Source organism: Molothrus ater, chromosome 4 (assembly GCF_012460135.2).
Source record: "Molothrus ater isolate BHLD 08-10-18 breed brown headed cowbird chromosome 4, BPBGC_Mater_1.1, whole genome shotgun sequence".
Lineage (NCBI taxonomy): Eukaryota > Metazoa > Chordata > Aves > Passeriformes > Icteridae > Molothrus > Molothrus ater.
Window position 1 is genome coordinate 39,888,053 of NC_050481.2, and position 17,735 is coordinate 39,905,787.

The 17,735-nt window shown below is 37.8% G+C and overlaps 1 protein-coding gene across 7 annotated transcripts in view; it reads left to right on the forward strand.

Annotated features, from left to right (window-relative positions):
- TENM3 (teneurin transmembrane protein 3) overlaps nt 1-17,735 on the forward strand; it is an 880,089-nt gene that overhangs the window by 782,856 nt on the left and 79,498 nt on the right. For all 7 annotated transcript variants that reach the window (XM_054514645.1, XM_054514646.1, XM_054514647.1 and 4 more), the window contains 7 exons: nt 1,299-1,421; nt 5,123-5,337; nt 11,853-12,063; nt 12,592-12,693; nt 12,838-13,032; nt 14,377-14,577; nt 17,441-17,626. In XM_054514645.1, the coding sequence (XP_054370620.1) occupies nt 1,299-1,421; nt 5,123-5,337; nt 11,853-12,063; nt 12,592-12,693; nt 12,838-13,032; nt 14,377-14,577; nt 17,441-17,626 (1,233 nt within the window). The remainder of the gene's footprint in view (nt 1-1,298; nt 1,422-5,122; nt 5,338-11,852; nt 12,064-12,591; nt 12,694-12,837; nt 13,033-14,376; nt 14,578-17,440; nt 17,627-17,735) is intronic.

The window sequence follows — 17,735 nt, forward strand, 5'->3', positions numbered from 1 at the left end:
ATGCCTGTTCATCTTAAATAAGGGTTGGCATGGTCAATACAGAGAGATTTAAAGATTAGAGATGAAACCAAATGGGATGAAGAATTTTTTGTCATTTGCAAAGAGGGAATGAAAAAATTAGTAACGTGGACTATAGTAGTAATCTTACTTCAGAGAGAGAGAAGTAGCAGAAGCAATAAAGTACAGTGAATTATTTTCCTTACATTTTGCACTAATAGTTAAAATACATGAGTATGGATTTTTTTTCTCAATGTATTTTTATACCCTAGTAGCACTGACAGACTATTTTAACTACTTTGCAGATAGCTGTTGTCATGGAATGAGCAGAACTACATTAGCCCAAGCACAAAGTAGAGTAATTACAATAAAATGCATTTTGGTGACATTATAGAGATATTGGAAGAGAAGAAAATAATGCACAGAGAGCATGAAATTGCATGAGAGTATCACAGTATAGCACTAAGATGGGGGGGGTGGTTTCCCATATTTTTGCTCTAAAAGTTTAGATGCTGGCTTCATTCCTTAATCCCTGGTGATCAAGGTTCCTTAAGTTCCCCCTAATACCATGGAAGGTTGACTGTTTCATAATTAACTCAGCTAAACTCTTTAACATGGTATCAACTTTCAAATGAATGTGGTTGTGGGGAATTAGTAATTCAGAAACCTAACTTATGCATTCCATTATCAGAGCAAAGTGCCCCAGTGACCCTGGCTCTGCTCATGGCCTTGGCCTCATTTTGCAGACTAGTGTGAGGAATGGGCATGTAATGGGAGGGTTGTGCAGGGTGTTGTTGACAGCATGAAGTGCTCGTGTCTTAGGTTAGCCCTGCAACACCCACAGCACCCTCCTTCCTCTCCTCCTGTATTTATTTTTTCTTTTCCCTTTCTGACTAACCAGGACAGATCCATCTGCTGGGAAAATCATTTCTTTTAGTAGGTCATTTAGAAGTTCACTTAAATGATTTGTCACTTCAGAAGGATCAAAAATGAAAAAAAGAGAAAAGAACATAATTACTGCCTATCCTTTTGAACATTGATTTGGGACCGGTAAAAGACTCAAAATGAGACTGGTGAGCTTTCTGTCAACTGCCTTCACTGAAAGCACTGTATCATTAAAGGACAGTGGTAGTAATTGCTTTGTGCCGTTGCTGAACTATTAGTCTGCAAATGCTTGTTCATGTAATTTAATTTTTCTAATGTATGAGTTGCTATGCCACTACAAGGCATGGAAAGTCGTTACTTGTGCAATTTGTCATTGTGGTTAAAAGCATCAAATAACCTGTATCCTCTACCACCAGCAATGCATCTGTTTGGCCTCAACTGGCAGTTGCAGCAGACTGAAAATGATACATTTGAGAATGGAAAAGTGAATTCTGATACTGTGCCAACACATCCTGTAACAGTTCCTGCTGGAGACAGTGGTAAGTGAAATGGGCGCCATTTTTTCCCCTTCTTTTGGAACATTTCCTTCCTTTGTGTCTTACTTATATCATCAAACTTTACCAGTTTTTCTCCAAGACTCTATATTTAATTCAAGTACAGAGTATTTGTCAGTAATAGTAATTTTAAACAGATAAACAGGAACAAACTGTTTCTCCTACCTAGCATGTGAAGGGACCTATGGATCCTGAGCAGTAATGCTGATCTTACTAGGAAAGCTAACTGTCAACCAAAATTCCTCACAGGAATTTACATGTGATACTTGATGATGATAGGAAAGCTCTCATCATATCCAGAGAAGCAGAACCTCTGTTTACTCTAAAATACCTGATAATATTTTTATTGTTGCTGTGGGGTCCCCAGAGACACCAGGAGGGTGCTGAGGCTGACTTGGACCATCCTGCCTTAGGGACCTCGTGTTGAACAAATGGCCACAGCCAAGCCAAGGTGTCAGGACATACTGTTTCATAAGGGGGACCTGATAGCAAGAGTCAGTCTTTGGGACTTTCAGCAAGCTCTCAATAATTCTGGACAAAAGATTACATGTGTGTGTTCTGTCGTAATCACTTTTTGTGAAGTTTTTGCTCCAGAAGAGGCACTTCAGGAATAATATGCATATTTTTGAAGCTTCTCACTTAGCTATGCTTACGAGGCTTAGAAGTAGTGATCAAGGAGTTTTGTGTGGCATGATGACCTCACTATGGAATATCATGGGTTTTTCTCTACAGAGGTTGATGTTTTCTTCTCTTTTTTTTTTTTTTAATTTCTCTCTGAAATTTAATAGGTCAGGTATAACATGTACATTTGTTTTCTCAAAGTCTCTGGCATATAATGTTGAGTCTGAATCATCCAACCAATATATAAAGCAAGGGAAAAAAACTTTCTTAATTTTGTTGTAAGAGCTTTTAAAATACAAATCACATAAAGGGATTATTTCTTATCGACGTTTTTCCATGTTGCCCTTTAAGATTCTCCAAACACTTAAGAGCTTGTGCACTTTTGGCTAACAGAGGCTTCAAAATCAATAGGTTTTGAATAGAAAACTTGATTTAAATGGTTGATGAATGCAGTGTTTGCTTCATTACACGAAAATCCATTTTCCCATTCACAAGGTACATCTGACCTCCTTACCTCTGAGAAGGAGGAAGCCTCTGCTGGCAAGTGACATCTAGAAAATTTTTCAAGTTATCACAGCTCCAAGTCATAGAAAAGTTATGGCTCAGTTCCCTCCTTTTGTTATTTTTGTAAGCCTGTGAAACTTCTCCAGTAGGACATTTTCTTCTCATTTCCTTTACCTTCCTGCCTTTTTCTTGTACTTAAATAATCATTATCGCTTCCTGTTTTCTTCTTACTTGTTTTGAATGAAGAGCAAAAAAACTACTTTATGGTTATGAATATTGATGCTGCAGTGACAGCTTTTCATCCCATTGTCTTCTGCATTCAATAGCCAATATACTTTATTTTATAAAATACATTGATGTTTTTGAAAATATTTTATAAACACTTACTGGGTTTTTTCCCTTGATAAAACTAAAACCTGTTATACACTGCCTCAAAAATAAAAGGAAATAACAAGGAAATCAAATACGTTTTTCCTTCCTTATGTCCCTAAATACAGTTCAAGAGAACAGGGTTAATTCCACCCACTTAAAATGCTGTCTTCTGCAGAATATGGTACGTGGTCATTTATCAGCATGCATCAATACTGAACAACAGACCACACATTTTAAACCACAAAAGAGGCACCAGTTAGGCAGAAGGGAAAGTTTGATGACTAGATGTGAAATGTGAGGAGTGAGGTCCCTGTGCTATCACACTGGTTACTGAAAACTGTCAGGAAGAATCAATGAAACCTTGATTCAGATACTTTGATAGCTGAACAACTTTCAGTACCACCCTTCTCTAGTCCCCTGGTAATATCCTGATCCTCTGATTTGGATTTGAGACATTTCAACTACCTTAATAGTAAATGCGTATGAACATGACATTCCATGTTTTGGTTTAAAGCTGCATGTAGGAACTGTTACTGTTTAGAAAATGGAAAGGAAATGATGACACTATGAAGATCTTTCTTATGCTCATTGAGATACAACAGGGAACAAAGAATAATTAATCCCCTAACCTTAGGGTGACAAACAGCTGCTGACAGCTTTGAGAGAGGTGTCGGGGTGCTAAAGGGGCACGTGGCTACAAAGTAAAACCATCTTTTTTTCAGTGAAGAACATAGGAGTCCATAAATGTATTATCTGGTGAGTGCTGGTCCCCAGAAGTAGGCATTCCTGGGAAGCTGGTTAATGTATTTGATAAACAGCACTTACTCAAGCTGTCTAGCTCATCTTTTCAGTAGTACAAGGCATTTATTTTTCATTTGAAATGTAGAAATAGGGGAAGTTGCAGATCAATATTGCAAACAAGTGTTTATTGTTTAGTGATTACCTGTCATCAGTGTGTGAATTTGTTCAACATGATATGCTTTAATTTGAAGAAAGAAATAGAAAACAAATGCTTAAATAAGCAGAAATAGGGAATACAGATCCATCTTCTAGAATAACACATGAATATTATGAAAGGTTAAGTCCAAATTCAGAAAAACATTAAACTCATCCTGAAAAGTGTTTAAAAACTGGTGTCTTTAAGATCAGATATTTCACTGTCTTTTCTCAAGAGCACTCTGATCAATGTGATAATCCTGTGAGACATTTTCAGTGACTGCAATGCCGCTGTGACACAGCTCTGATGATGATACAAGTTCCACTCAAGGCCTCTCAGCAGTGCTTCTGAACCTGTTTAATTCAACAGCAGTCTCAGTTCATCTTGGATGCACAATAAGTGCCGAGGATCAATCTGTGACCTCACCTGGCATTTCAGATTTTAATCTAGTTTTTTTGCAGTCTAAATGTTTGCAAAAAGGTTGTGTCAGTTTCTTCCATCAAATGATGAATAATGTAGAATTTGAACGTAAAAGACAAGGCTGAATTGTCAGTTCTTCAGAACACTTGTATGCAAACAAGTGAGCATCACATGAACATGCTTATCACATTCAGATGGATTTAGTTCAATCTTTATAATAGACTAGCTGATGAAAGGAATATGAATTGGTAAAAACACAGCAAACTCCAAGACTATAACGACAGTTCCATTTTCTTTGTATTGTTTCACTCAAGCCTCACCTTTGTGTGCCAGCTGCTTAAATACAGCATTGCTTGCTTATGCAAAACCAAAAATAGGTAACCAGAGCTGTAGTATTTGTTAGTATTGAATAAATGCTCTGATATTTAATGTAGAAATGATTATATTAGTTCTCTTGACTACCTGTGTTCATGTATCTATTATTCTTAAAATCTGTATGCTGCATTTTGCTTTTTCTTTTTAATGTGAGACTTTATTCTGAGAAAGCCCTGTTAAAATGCTAGTGAAAAAAGTATAGTTTAATGTAGATTCTAAACTGTTTCCATAATGCTCCTCCTTAGGGATGCTACAGCATTTTTAATATGTAGGTATTTGTGGTATCTTTGCCTTTTTATTTCCAAATCATTGAATTCCTGGGATCTTCTATTCAAAAAGGCTGTCAGGTAACATTTTTCCTGAGGTAATTCTAAATATTTGAAGATATATATGAAGGATGATTGAAAGCTAGAAAAAAACACTAATTTTTGATCTCCATATTATTCTAAACCATCAGGAAAATTAGGAGGATTTGCACAAGAAAACAACACTATAGATTCTGGAGAACTTGATATAGGCCGAAGAGCGATACAAGAAGTGCCCCCTGGGATTTTTTGGAGATCACAACTCTTCATTGATCAGCCACAATTTCTAAAATTCAATATATCCCTTCAGAAAGATGCATTGATTGGAGTATATGGTCGAAAAGGCTTACCACCTTCACACACTCAGGTGAGAACTGCTTGCGTTAAAAGTAGCACATTATTGAAAACCATGATCTTGTATCTTTTGTATCTTTTTTTCTCTCTCAGGATTACATTCTTTTCCATTTTGCTGATTTTCATTTTCACTGTTTATACTTTATTGATCTCATGTGATGACCAGAACATTGGTAATACTCTCTGTTGGGATCTAGAATGGGGGGTACATGGTATTCTTATTTATCACCTGTTCTATTGCCTAATCAGTGATTCTTCAGATATGGAGTTGTTTCATGCAGAATTTATAGGTACTTTTTTCTATTCTTTGGTAAATTCACGTATCTTTAAAACCTAAGCAAACTGATATAGAATCTTTTGGCCACACATAAGGTGTGGTTGAGAGTTCCTGCAAAGAGCACATTAACCAAATTTCCAAACAAGAAGACAAGCAAATTCTACAGTACTAACAGCTTGTTGTCTCACTAAATAAAAACATAAAAGAGAAAATACATAATATGTATCTACAAAGATACAGTGAACTGGGGTTATAAAAGTGGCAGTCTTCACTAGGCATCTACTATCTTGAAACTTTGTTATTAAGTGTGCCAGAGGATTTATTCTCTTCCACCCGTCAGAAGATTTCTAATGACACCTCTTACAGCATATGGTCACATTTCCTAGTAAGAAAAACCCACTTTTTATCCATAGTGATAGAACAGTTAAAGTATAAAAGAATGAACAGTCTTCTGGATTTGCAGGAGAAACAGAGAATCAGTGCCTCAGATGGTATTTTAGTATTAATTGTATTCATATTATTTTAAAGATTTAAGACCCTCCAAGATTAGATGTCTTCCAACACATAATTTGTCCAACTGCTGGCTCAGATCCATTTTTCCACCTGAATAGGTATTTTAGTTCATTTTCTTCTACCACATTCGGAGAAATATCTTAGTGACTTTTATTTTGAGTGTATGGGTTTGCCATGGACACAAATCTAAGTATAGCAACCAAATGGTATAATTGTATCAAAGCTTGACTGATTATGTCTGATACATAGCAGCAAATCCATAGGTGTAGCAGCAAATCCATAGGTGCAAAATTCATATATTTTAATTCAGTCTCATGTTTTAAAAAAATTTATTTTTGTGCTACTGCACTATTTAAATTTTTTGCTTGTTTTTTTATTCAGGTATAACTTTTAAAATATGTACAATATAGAAATATATTACTAATGTATTAATAATTATTACACCTACTTAACAGACAAAAACAACAGAGGAAGGGTTAGCACAGCAGGTAAAGTCATGGAATGTTACATTAACTTTATTTTGTAGTTTAGTTTCCATTAAAGTACAAACACTTTACTGAATGCAGAAAGTGCACTCATGTTTACTTAAAAATTTGATCTTCATAATAATGATTAAATGGATTTTCTTCAGACCTTCACGTATGAACACCCACCCTCAGGCTGACAACAACGACGTGAAATTCTAGCGTAAAGAAAATTGATTCAAAAAGTTATCAGCCATTTGAAATAGGGGTTTGGAATACAAATGCCATCTCAATGATAACAGTAACAGGGGTTAGGGGAATACATGTGTGGCAAGAATGAATAAAACTGAAGAAGCTGATCTAGACTATGCATTTATATGAAAAGTTATGCAAGTGAGTATGACTATTAAAAAATGATCTTTACTTGATTCCTTAGCCTGTCAAAAGATTGAAATAGGAGTGCCCTTTATCCAAAAACACAGAGACTACTAAATCTCTTTCCTGTCCTCTGTGTTACATAGACTCCAAGTTCTTACTAAAGTTTAAGTATGATACAACAGAAAGTATCATATGTGAGTCCTGCTTGACATTTGGGATATATTGTTCCCTGGATAGAGGTCAAGCTCTCTTGTCCTCTTTTTGCCTGGTATGTAATTAGAGTATTTTTTACAAACCATTGACTGACATTTGATACACTGAAAAATTAGGCATGCTTACTTATCAGTGGCCTACTGAACTTAAAAGGCTGCTAAAGCTTCCCAAGGGTACAGGTTTATCAGAATGTTTATATGGCCTTGAACCCAATGATGTCCAGTTTAAGTGTCTGAGATAAAGTATGTATGTAATCTCCTGAAAATGAAGTTTCAGTAAGCAGTTGGGGTTTTATTTGAGACCATGCTCCTTCATGTGGGGGAAAAAAATGGAATAAAATACGTCTTGACAGTTTGGGCCTTTCTCCAGCAAAGTCCTAACACAGGGCTTTGATGAAGACACAACTCATCATGGTAAAATACATATTTAAGTGGAGTAGCTTATGTAAACAAAATAAGGTATTTTGGCAAAAAGACATCTAATGAAATAGAACACTGAGGGGATTACAAGGATAAGTCCATTTCTTGCTTTCATATTTCCTCTAACTCTTAGGGCTTGTACCAACAAAAGTTCCTAACTGCAAGCTAGGCATAGGTAACAGGGACAGACTAACAGCTGATGTTTGGCTTCACTGCATCCTTCCATTCCACTTCCATCCTTCACTTCCATCCAGCCCATTAGACAAGGCAGCTCACCCATGTGGCTCCAAGTGTCACAGGAACATGGCAGACAAACACATGCATGTCCATGCTGAGTTTGGTCAAGGCCCATCTGGCCTTCTGTCTGTGATGGGGGCCGTGAGCAGACACAGAGAGATCAGTAAAGCAGCATGATAGTATTGTAGTTATTCTTTCCACAATATGCTTTTGGCCTCCAGAGTTTTAGGGCTGAAGGACTTTGCTGAGTCAAAGATGCTGTCTTTGATTTGTCTACAAATCTTTGATAGATTCTTTTTTCCTGTGAATTTGCATAGTCACCTTTGAATCTATGGAAGCTTTTAGCATCTGTGACATTTGCAGCAGGGCTTAACTACACATCTCACACTGTACTCCTCAGTGCGTTTTGAGACAGTAGCTTTTGTTTGACACAGTGTTGAAAGTGTTTTTGAAGAGGCAGAGCAGAATTTCTCATTAATTTCTTCTTCATGCCATCCTTGATTAAGGGATCTCTAGTGTTATCATTGAGCTGTATTTTTTCCAGGCTGTTTTGGCATTCTTTTTATGAAAGCTTTTTCCGTCCTTTGTTTATCCTTTTCTGAAAGTTGTCCTGTTTTAATGCAGCTTTTTCAAGGTGTGGAGGCCAGAACATAAGAAGTGTTAATCTGTGATGGTTTCATTCAATGCCTTAATGATGTCTGCTTTTTTCTTTTTTTCTGTTTTAATTATTGAGCTCTTATTTCCATAATCTGTCTACCATGGCTCAAAGGGCACATACTATAATGACAAAAGTTGGCTCAGAGCCCATCTTTGGATGTGTAAAGCTAGGGTTGTTTCATGAGGACTTTGAAAAGTAGGATCTCACTCACATATATCACTTCATGTCTGTGTCTCTTGAATGCTATCTGCCCTTATCTTCTAGTCACAGAATGACAAGTGCTAATAACAAAATTTTATGCAAATAAGCAACTGCTGCTTGTTTCTCAAACGTCAGTATTTGAATTTTCAGATCTTACATTAAATAATAGAGAACTTATTACTTCCTGCACTCTGCTAGCATTTGTAAAGTTGCCTTGTCACCTGTCCTCCTCCAAAGTCTTTGCTCGTATGCCTATGATACCCTACATGTATAACCACACTGCACAATTTTCTTTAGCTCTCTCCTTACAACTTTGTTGTTTCTACCAATGTCTGTCTTCTCTCCACTGTCACCTTTGACTGTAATGCAAAACATGACTTTTACATTTGCCACCTTGTTCTCCACTTCTCTCCTGTACCCTTTGCCGGTTTATCCATCTCTTTTTTTGCACCTAGTTAAAACCTTACAGTGAGTAAGAGGACACTGTAGTCAATATCTGTCCCTAACTGTACAACCTCTGGTACCAATTATCCTTCTATTGCAGAGGACATAACAAAAGTATGATATAAATAAGCTTGGAAGAGATTTCAAGAAGTCTTTACACCCTTGTCTTGTAATAGGATGAATTGTATATAAACTATTTCTATAAATCGCTGAAAATTTTATTAATTAAACAGTAACAGAATGGAGAAAATTTAACTCTTGTTCTGTCCCATAATCCAAAATAATAGAGATATAGCATGTAGGAAATGGTTTGATGCATCGTATTCAGGACAAAATTTTTGGTTGTTTTGCTTTATTCTCTTTAGGTGTCAAAATTAGTCTCAAGCACAGCTACTATTTGTGTCACAGACTGAGCTGAGATGCATAGCTCTCTTTCTGGGGAATCATAAATAAATCAACCAGAAATAATTGACGGTGGCTGTCCATTCAAAACCCAATCAATGCAAGCCTGAAAGTCTTTGTGACACTTTCTAAAATGTCAGTTCCATTGCAGCCAGAGAATCAATATGTTTATTTAAAGAGACTTTTAGGAATAAAAAAGAGACTTTGGTTTAAAGCAAAACTGTATGGAGTGGTAAGACAAATCATCCCATTTAGACTCAATGTAAATGGAATAAATTTATCCTCATAGAAGGAAAATAAAACTGGTATGGTTTTGCTTATGAAGATAATTGTTTTTCCGGTCTGTTTTTGTTGCCATGTCTCAAATATAAAAAAGCAGCCTTTAAAAGGGTTAGTTAAGATCTTTTTTTTTTTCTTTTTCTTTTTTTTTTCTTTTTTTTTTTTTTTTTTTTTTTGCTGGGGGACAAAATGAACAGTGATTTCCCTTCTGTATGGCTTTTTAAGTGTAGTCTAAAATGGTGTTCTGATAACAGCATACGTCCTTATTACATTAAAAATACAAAATTGTGAATTGTACTGTGCTTGTCGGCTATTAGTGGCCAATAAAGTGGTGTAGCCACTTGTTCCTGTATCAAAAATACAGTTTTAATCTGAAATTGTCCTTCTACAAAAGTGGTCTCTTGCCATATACAAATTACAAAGTCACAACTAATGTCTATGAGTGACCTGTTAAAACTCAGAGCTCCCTGAGCCTTCCGTTTTTAAAAATACTAAAACCACTGGAGAGGCAGGAGTGAAAAAAAGCCAAAATTGTTTCTCTCTCTCTCACAAAATAAGATAAATATTTAATACTCTGACAAATGAGAGTGTTGAGTGCTTTTGAATAATTGCTCTCCCAAAGTGATCGCATTGGTTTCCATGTGGTGCAGCGCATACAGAGCTGCCAAGGCACCGCTCCTGCGCATCCTAATCACACTGTGTTCTGTCCTGCTCCTCCAGACATCGCTGGAAAAGCGCCTCAGGTGTTGATAGAGTCATATTAACCATGCATTTCCTTCACATCCTGGCTGGTGGGTAGATGATTCTGAATACTGGGGAGGAGCAATCTTACAATACCAGTGAATTTTGGCCTGCAATTTCAAAAAGAGAGCATAAGTACTTAAACCCTTGTTCCAGGATAAAAGCTATCATATTTTCTTTTGTCTGAGCAGTTTCTGAAGGTCACAAGTCAGGGTCAAAAATCACTGATCCTCTGGTCCTAGGAACTGATCTTATCCCAGCTCAGGTGAATCAGTGGCTCACATGCTGGCCTTTACTTTAAAAGGCCCTGGATGTAATTTCATTTGAGAGAGGTCTTCAACATGTGGAAAGATTAAAGGTTTATGTGCTACAGTTCACTTCATGCGATAAATGTGTGTCACAGTAGAACTGAAACTTTGAATAGTCTTAGCTGTAAAAGTAGAGACCCTCTGCCACAAGCAAGAATGCTCTTCAATTTTCCTACCTGTTTTATTTTGCTCTATATGTATTGATCTTTACATGTTCAACATGCAGAAGACAACTTTCAAGCCCTGAGAACAGACTCCAGATAGTGTAAAACCAGTGTATGGCCTGGAGCAGTTTTAGCCCTCCAGGTGCCTTAGATCTAGTTAAGGTGCATAAACATGCATAAAAACTTGTGTTGTGAGTTTACTTGTTTTATCAGCTCAGATGCTGCTGCATTTTTCCAAGCCCGATGTTATTGTTAAAATTCAGTACGTGCTGTCCATTGACCTAAGGTACCATGCGGCTTGGTCAGTTTGTCATTTTTGGTAGTTGCAATGTTTTCTGCTTTCCTTCTCCTGTTTTGACCTTCTGTGATGAGAAGTAAAGCTCTTGATCTCCTTCCTCAAAAATTCCAGACTATATAAAAGGGGGATTGAGCAGTTAATCCTTCATCTGGAATTAAATTAAGAAAAGTAGATTATTGGTATCGGATAGTATTATTATTATTATTAGCCCATATGTATGTAACACAGTTTGAAAGTTAGCTCTCACCTGTAATTATGGTGCCAGTCATGACTGCAGACTCATTTCAACTGCTATTTTCTTCCCCCGGTGTGAAATGGGTTCATTGGCCACTTTCTACTGAAAAAGTCTTCCTGATAAGCATGAGAACTAGTTGGTAATTTTATGTGAATGCTTACCAAGGAGCAAAGAAAGAAGAAAGGATTGGTTTCAGCTCCTCCTTCCCTGCTCCAGAAGGAAACTTAGTCTAAATACAAGCATGTTGTCAGGGTGGTGCCATGGCCCTGTCAAGCTCTGTTCTGTGCTTCATTGCAGTATGACTTTGTGGAGCTCCTGGATGGCAGCCGGCTGATTGCGAGGGAGCAACGCAACCTGCTGGAGTCGGAGCGAGCAGGACGGCAGGCGAGGTCCGTCAGCCTCCACGAGGCAGGTTTTATCCAGTATTTGGATTCTGGCATCTGGCACCTGGCCTTTTATAATGATGGGAAAAATGCAGAGCAGGTGTCTTTTAATACCATAATTATAGGTAAGCATAATCTTTAAAGCTCTTACCAAACACTAGCTTGGGGTCAGGCTTTTAGGAATTCATAGATAGGTTTTCATAGTTAAATGATCTGACTATATCTGACTATTTTTTTTTGCAGGTTTTCCATTTATGTGTTTCTTTTGCTACTCAGAATAAAACACCGAGTCTATAGTTTAATTCCTTGATCTAAGGCATAAGAGTTTTAATTTCTTAGTCGAGGGCATAAGTACTTCTAGTGAAACAGTGCTTGAAAGGAGGATGCTGTTTTGAAGTATTTATTAAATGGCACAGGACTAGATTTTAAGTATGGATCTCATGTAGTTTTACACTTATAATTTTAGCCTTTTTTTTGGAGTATAAGATAGTGGGGGCATCAGCAGTAGGAAATCACAGCTGTTCGTGCTCTTCAAACAAAACAAATGTAAACACTTCTCCGAGTGAGAACAAGCTGTCAGTTAGTAGTGGCTCAAATGATAGCTACTTCATGCAGTGGGCACCTGTGAATTATCCTTCTCTTTTTCCTTCTAGAGTCTGTGGTGGAATGCCCCCGAAATTGCCATGGTAACGGTGAATGTGTTTCTGGGTCCTGCCATTGTTTTCCCGGGTTTCTGGGCCCCGATTGTTCAAGAGGTAAATCAGCCCAATGCTTTTCTCAAGTCAGTTTAAGTGAGCATGAAGAGAAATACATCAGAAAAGCGACATCTCAGATGTTCTTCTTTATAAAGCTTTGGTGAAATCTTTATTCTGACAGTTCTGCTGTGTTCTGTCCCACAGCAGCCTGCCCGGTGCTGTGCAGTGGCAATGGGCAGTACTCCAAAGGACGCTGCCTGTGCTACAGTGGCTGGAAGGGCACCGAGTGTGACGTGCCTACGAGTCAGTGCATCGATCCCCAGTGTGGGGGACGGGGCATTTGCATCATGGGCTCTTGTGCCTGCAACTCTGGGTACAAAGGAGAAAACTGTGAAGAAGGTAAATGAGTAAATATTTTTCCTAGCACCAGCTGTTGTTGGTCAGGTTAACAGCTGGCGCATCTGGCTCTATAAATTTTACTCTGGATTTAGGTCTTATGCACTAACTCTGTTTCTTCAAAAATCATTTTACAATACTACAAATCAAGTTTGGAATCACTAGTATCACTGAATTCTACAGAATTATTGTACTCTATTTATTCTCAAGTAAGCAGTGGGAAAATTCAAAGTAACGTGCATGTAATGTTTTTACTTGCCAGTATATTTGGGTTTCATCTGGCTGAAATCAGCTAAGAAGAAAGCACATGAAACACATATGTAGGAGTTCTTATTGAATTTTTCAAGTATAGAGTAGTCATTAATTTATTGCATTTGTTGGTAGTCTTTTCCACTGACCAGATTGTGGAAAGTGCTGATTCAAATGCATCAGGGGGAAAAATGATGCATTATTCTTGCATTCCAGAGATATGCATAATAATATTCATTCTGGTATGCTGCAAAATGCAGTTCATTTTCCATTCTATTTTTTTAGGGACTAAAAACTGCTATTTTCTTCCCCAATCAAATTGATTTTATTGATCGCCACATACAAAGTAATGCAATTAAGTCTCTGGAATTAAATTTTCAGACCATTGACCCTACAAGTGTAACATTTTATTGAGTCAAATTGCTGAATTAAATCTCATCATCTAAAGCACAAGTGAATTCAGACAGACAGACAGTATGCAACTCATTCATTTCTGAAACAATCTGGGGGTCCTGTATAGCTGTCACAACTATGTGGTAGTGGATTGGGTCAGTAGTAGCAGGGAATAGTGCTGCAGAGAATCCAACACTTACTCCATTATGATTAGCCAGAATCAAGATCACTTACCCAAGTCCCAAAGCCAGTCTTGCTGTAAGGGAGGAAAATGATCAAACCTTGAAAGAGTCTCCATTGATTCAGTGGTAACCTGTAATTGTCTTGATGTCATTTATGTGCATGCACAAAATTTACAGGATCAGAAAGTGATGTGAAAGGGAAGTGTTCTTGCAAGGAAAATTGCAGCTATGTAAGAAGTGAGGACAAAGAGTGATTTACCTTGTAGCCAGAGAAGGGAGGCTGGCACAAAGAGATCTTAGTCCACTCTAAGATCTTTTGTCTTTTCTTCATTCATTGTCATGAAAGAAGGGTGAACTTCTCAGTTTCAGCATACTAATGTTTACTTTAGAGATGGGTGCAATGCTGCCTATCTCCTAAGGTCTTGAAATGCAAATGAAGCCCAAAAGTGCCATTAGCACCTCTGGGTTAATTACTGTTGTTAGGATTGACAGGTTTAAGCTGCTTTTTCTCCTCTCCCTACAGCGGATTGCTTGGACCCAGGCTGCTCCAGCCACGGTGTGTGCATCCACGGCGAGTGCCACTGCAACCCGGGCTGGGGGGGCAGCAGCTGTGAAATCCTGAAGACAATGTGCTCTGACCAGTGCTCTGGGCATGGCACCTACCTTCAGGAGAGCGGGAGCTGCACCTGCGACCCCAACTGGACAGGTCCAGATTGCTCCAATGGTAAGAGTTAAAAGCACTGGCCTTTTATAAAATGTTGATGTCTTGAATAGCAGCATTTTAATGACATTACTGTGTTAGGACCTGACCTGCTGAGCTGATTGATCTCTTGGAGTTGACTTCAGCATGAACTGTAAATTGATTCAAAGGTTCAAAATAATTGATGTCTTTGAAAGATTTGAAAATCAATGTATTTGTTTGTATCTTTTAGCTGCCTTCATCTGGCAACTTCAGGTATTTCACAAGCAAGCTCAGAATGTTCTTTGCATGATATGGATATTTCCTAATACATCTACTTAGAAACTTAAAACTGCACTAGTGAAACCAGGGGCACTCACATTTAAGAATCTCTCCAGCTAATTTGAGGTAATTTTCCTGAAAAACAGAGAGCATTCAAGTTTGAAGGAAAAGGGAATGCAAGAATGAGTCTTAAACAGCTTTCAAAGCAGAATGCAGGCTGCCAGGATGGAAGGAGTTGGTAGGAGTGAAGAAGCAGAGGAATTTCTTGAAATATGGAACTGAGCTTATTAAAACCATAGTCTGAGCTTAGAAACAAAAGGAGAAAACTAGAAGTACTAGCACAGAGAGCAGAATCTAAATATTTATAAAGTATGACAGCAGCTTTTTGACAAATACAAGTTTTTAGGATCTTGTTTGGTAGCCACATATCAAAAAAGAAATCATGTCTAACTGTGAGACATGTATTTGTCTAAACCAGTTCATCTAAGAACTCAGACGTTTTGTTAATGAAAACTGAACACATGGGCTAGCTGAGTTTATGCCAGCTTATGAATAAATATAACTTTTTCATGAGGAACCATCTTTTTGAAACAAATGTACTTCCTGACCAGGATCTGTGGTACTTCATAATGGTTTATGCATACGGGAGTGATTGAATTCCAAACATGCAAGAAAAAAGTGACAAAGAGAAGAAAATGTTGTCTTCTGTGAATTTTGTTTAGAAGAAAAAATCCCTTTCTGTTTCTAGCTCTAAAAATGGCTATTTGTGTTAGACCCTGTCTAGTTCTCAGGCAAAACATGGATCCCCTATTTACTGACATGTCTCTGCGCTTCTTTTGATGGCCAGTTATGCTTCATCTTTGACTTATGTTTCATGGAATGATTTGATTTTAAAATAACATAAAATGTTTCTGATCTCAAATATCTCAAGTGTGTCAGACTCAAAAAAGAATGTTTGTAAGAACATGCAGAGATTATTTGCTGAAGCAGTGCAAAATGACCTTCAAAGCAGTACACTAAAAAAAGTAAATCTTACCCATAAACATGTTGTTAAGCTGTTAGATGAAGAAAAGAATGAGTTACTTCCATCAGAGGGTTTTATAGGTTTGAAATCAGCAGAGCTTTCCTCTATCTTCATCAGCAGTTTGTCCGTTAATTAGCCCTTCAATTCCACTTCAATTAAATTAACTCTAATTAATAAATTCATTACAAAGATTGACGCACCTTGCTCAAAGCTGGTGTGCTAAAAGCTGATAAACACCTTCACCCTAATGAAAAATTGATTAGATTGAAGAGAAATAAACCTTTCTTTCTTGGAGCTGCAGTGATGTTTTGTGACTCTGAAGTTAATCAAACCATCTTGCATCTTTTAATCAAAAATTTAATTCAAAGTAGATATAAAATGCTATATAGTTGGTGGGGGGGGAAAGGAGGGGGAAATTACAGCTGTCTTTCTCCATAAAGGTTTTGGGCTGTTTCTTACAGGAAATGTCACAGCTCCTTGATACTGTGTTTTATGTTCTACAGCACTTTGAGACAGCAGAGAGAAAAGTACTGTTGATGAGGAAACTGGAAACCTTTCTTGCACTGAATGCAAGTTTCTTTTGCTATTAAAATTATTTGATCTTTTATTACTGAACTACTTGCTGTCTTTTGCAAGAAAAAAAAAACACTTAAATATAGTATTTCTATGAACCATACATGGCTACAGCCAGCTGCATGCCAAGGAACTAAAAAGTCCCTCAGGCTATATTGTATCTCTTTGTTTTTCTGTTTTCTGCTTAGCAGAAGTAAAGTTTGCTGGAGTCTGACTAAATGAACCAAAATGGTAAATACAAAAACTGGCAGTGTAAATTATCATCTTGTATTAGCTGAGACTTAATATGAATTGTTTGGCCTCCAACTACCTTTGGCTGTTAACATACTTTTCAATTATTCTATCAGATACAAGATCCTGTTACTATATGTAAATGACAAGTTAAATTGCTGTATGTTGATTTATTTTTTTAACAAATTATTATTGAAACCAGACTGTTCATAGCTGTCACTGATACAAATTTACTGAAAGTAAAAGAGTAAAATGATCTTTTATACTTTACAGATGTGTCAGTGTGTCAGCATAGTGCTAATTTGTTTCACTAAGGCTGAGTCTTTATAATGAAAAATGTGTCAGTAATGGCACATTTCAACTTTGAAAGAAAGCAAGGAGAAGAGTATGGAGGGGAAACCTTGCTAATTTGAACTTTGTCAGAGTAGATTTTCACTCACCACAGGCAATGATCAAGGTATACCTTACATTTTGTCACTGTGAGTACAGTGTAACTTCTGGTAGGTATGAGTGCCATCTAATCTAAGATACAAAAGGTTACTCTTAAGACAAACGTGACCACAAAGAAACATGCTTGAAAATTACCGCAAGCTAGCAAAAGATCTGTGAACATTTAAACATCACTTAAGTCCGCCAGCTAACCAAAAGAGCATTAGCAAAGAGATAAAGCTCTGTGCTCTCTATTCTGTTGAATCGTAAGTGAAAATGTCTTTCGCAGTAAATTCCTTTGATTTAGCTTTCAAAGATTTTGCCTTTCTTATTCTCCCCATGCCTTTCTTATTCTCCCTCTCCCCGCAGAGCTGTGTTCGGCGGACTGCGGCGCGCACGGCGTGTGCGTGGGCGCCGCGTGTCGCTGCGAGGAGGGCTGGACGGGCGCGGCCTGCAGCCAGCGCGCCTGCCACCCGCGCTGCGCCGAGCACGGCACCTGCAAGGACGGCAAGTGCGAGTGCAGCCAGGGATGGAACGGAGAGCACTGCACCATTGGTAGGCTGCCTGCGCTTTACCCTGTCCTCGCTGCGAAGCGCAAACAGCCGGCGCTGCTGGCCGCCTCTGAGTCACAAGTGTATTGCTCTGAAGAGTGTTTCTTCAAAGC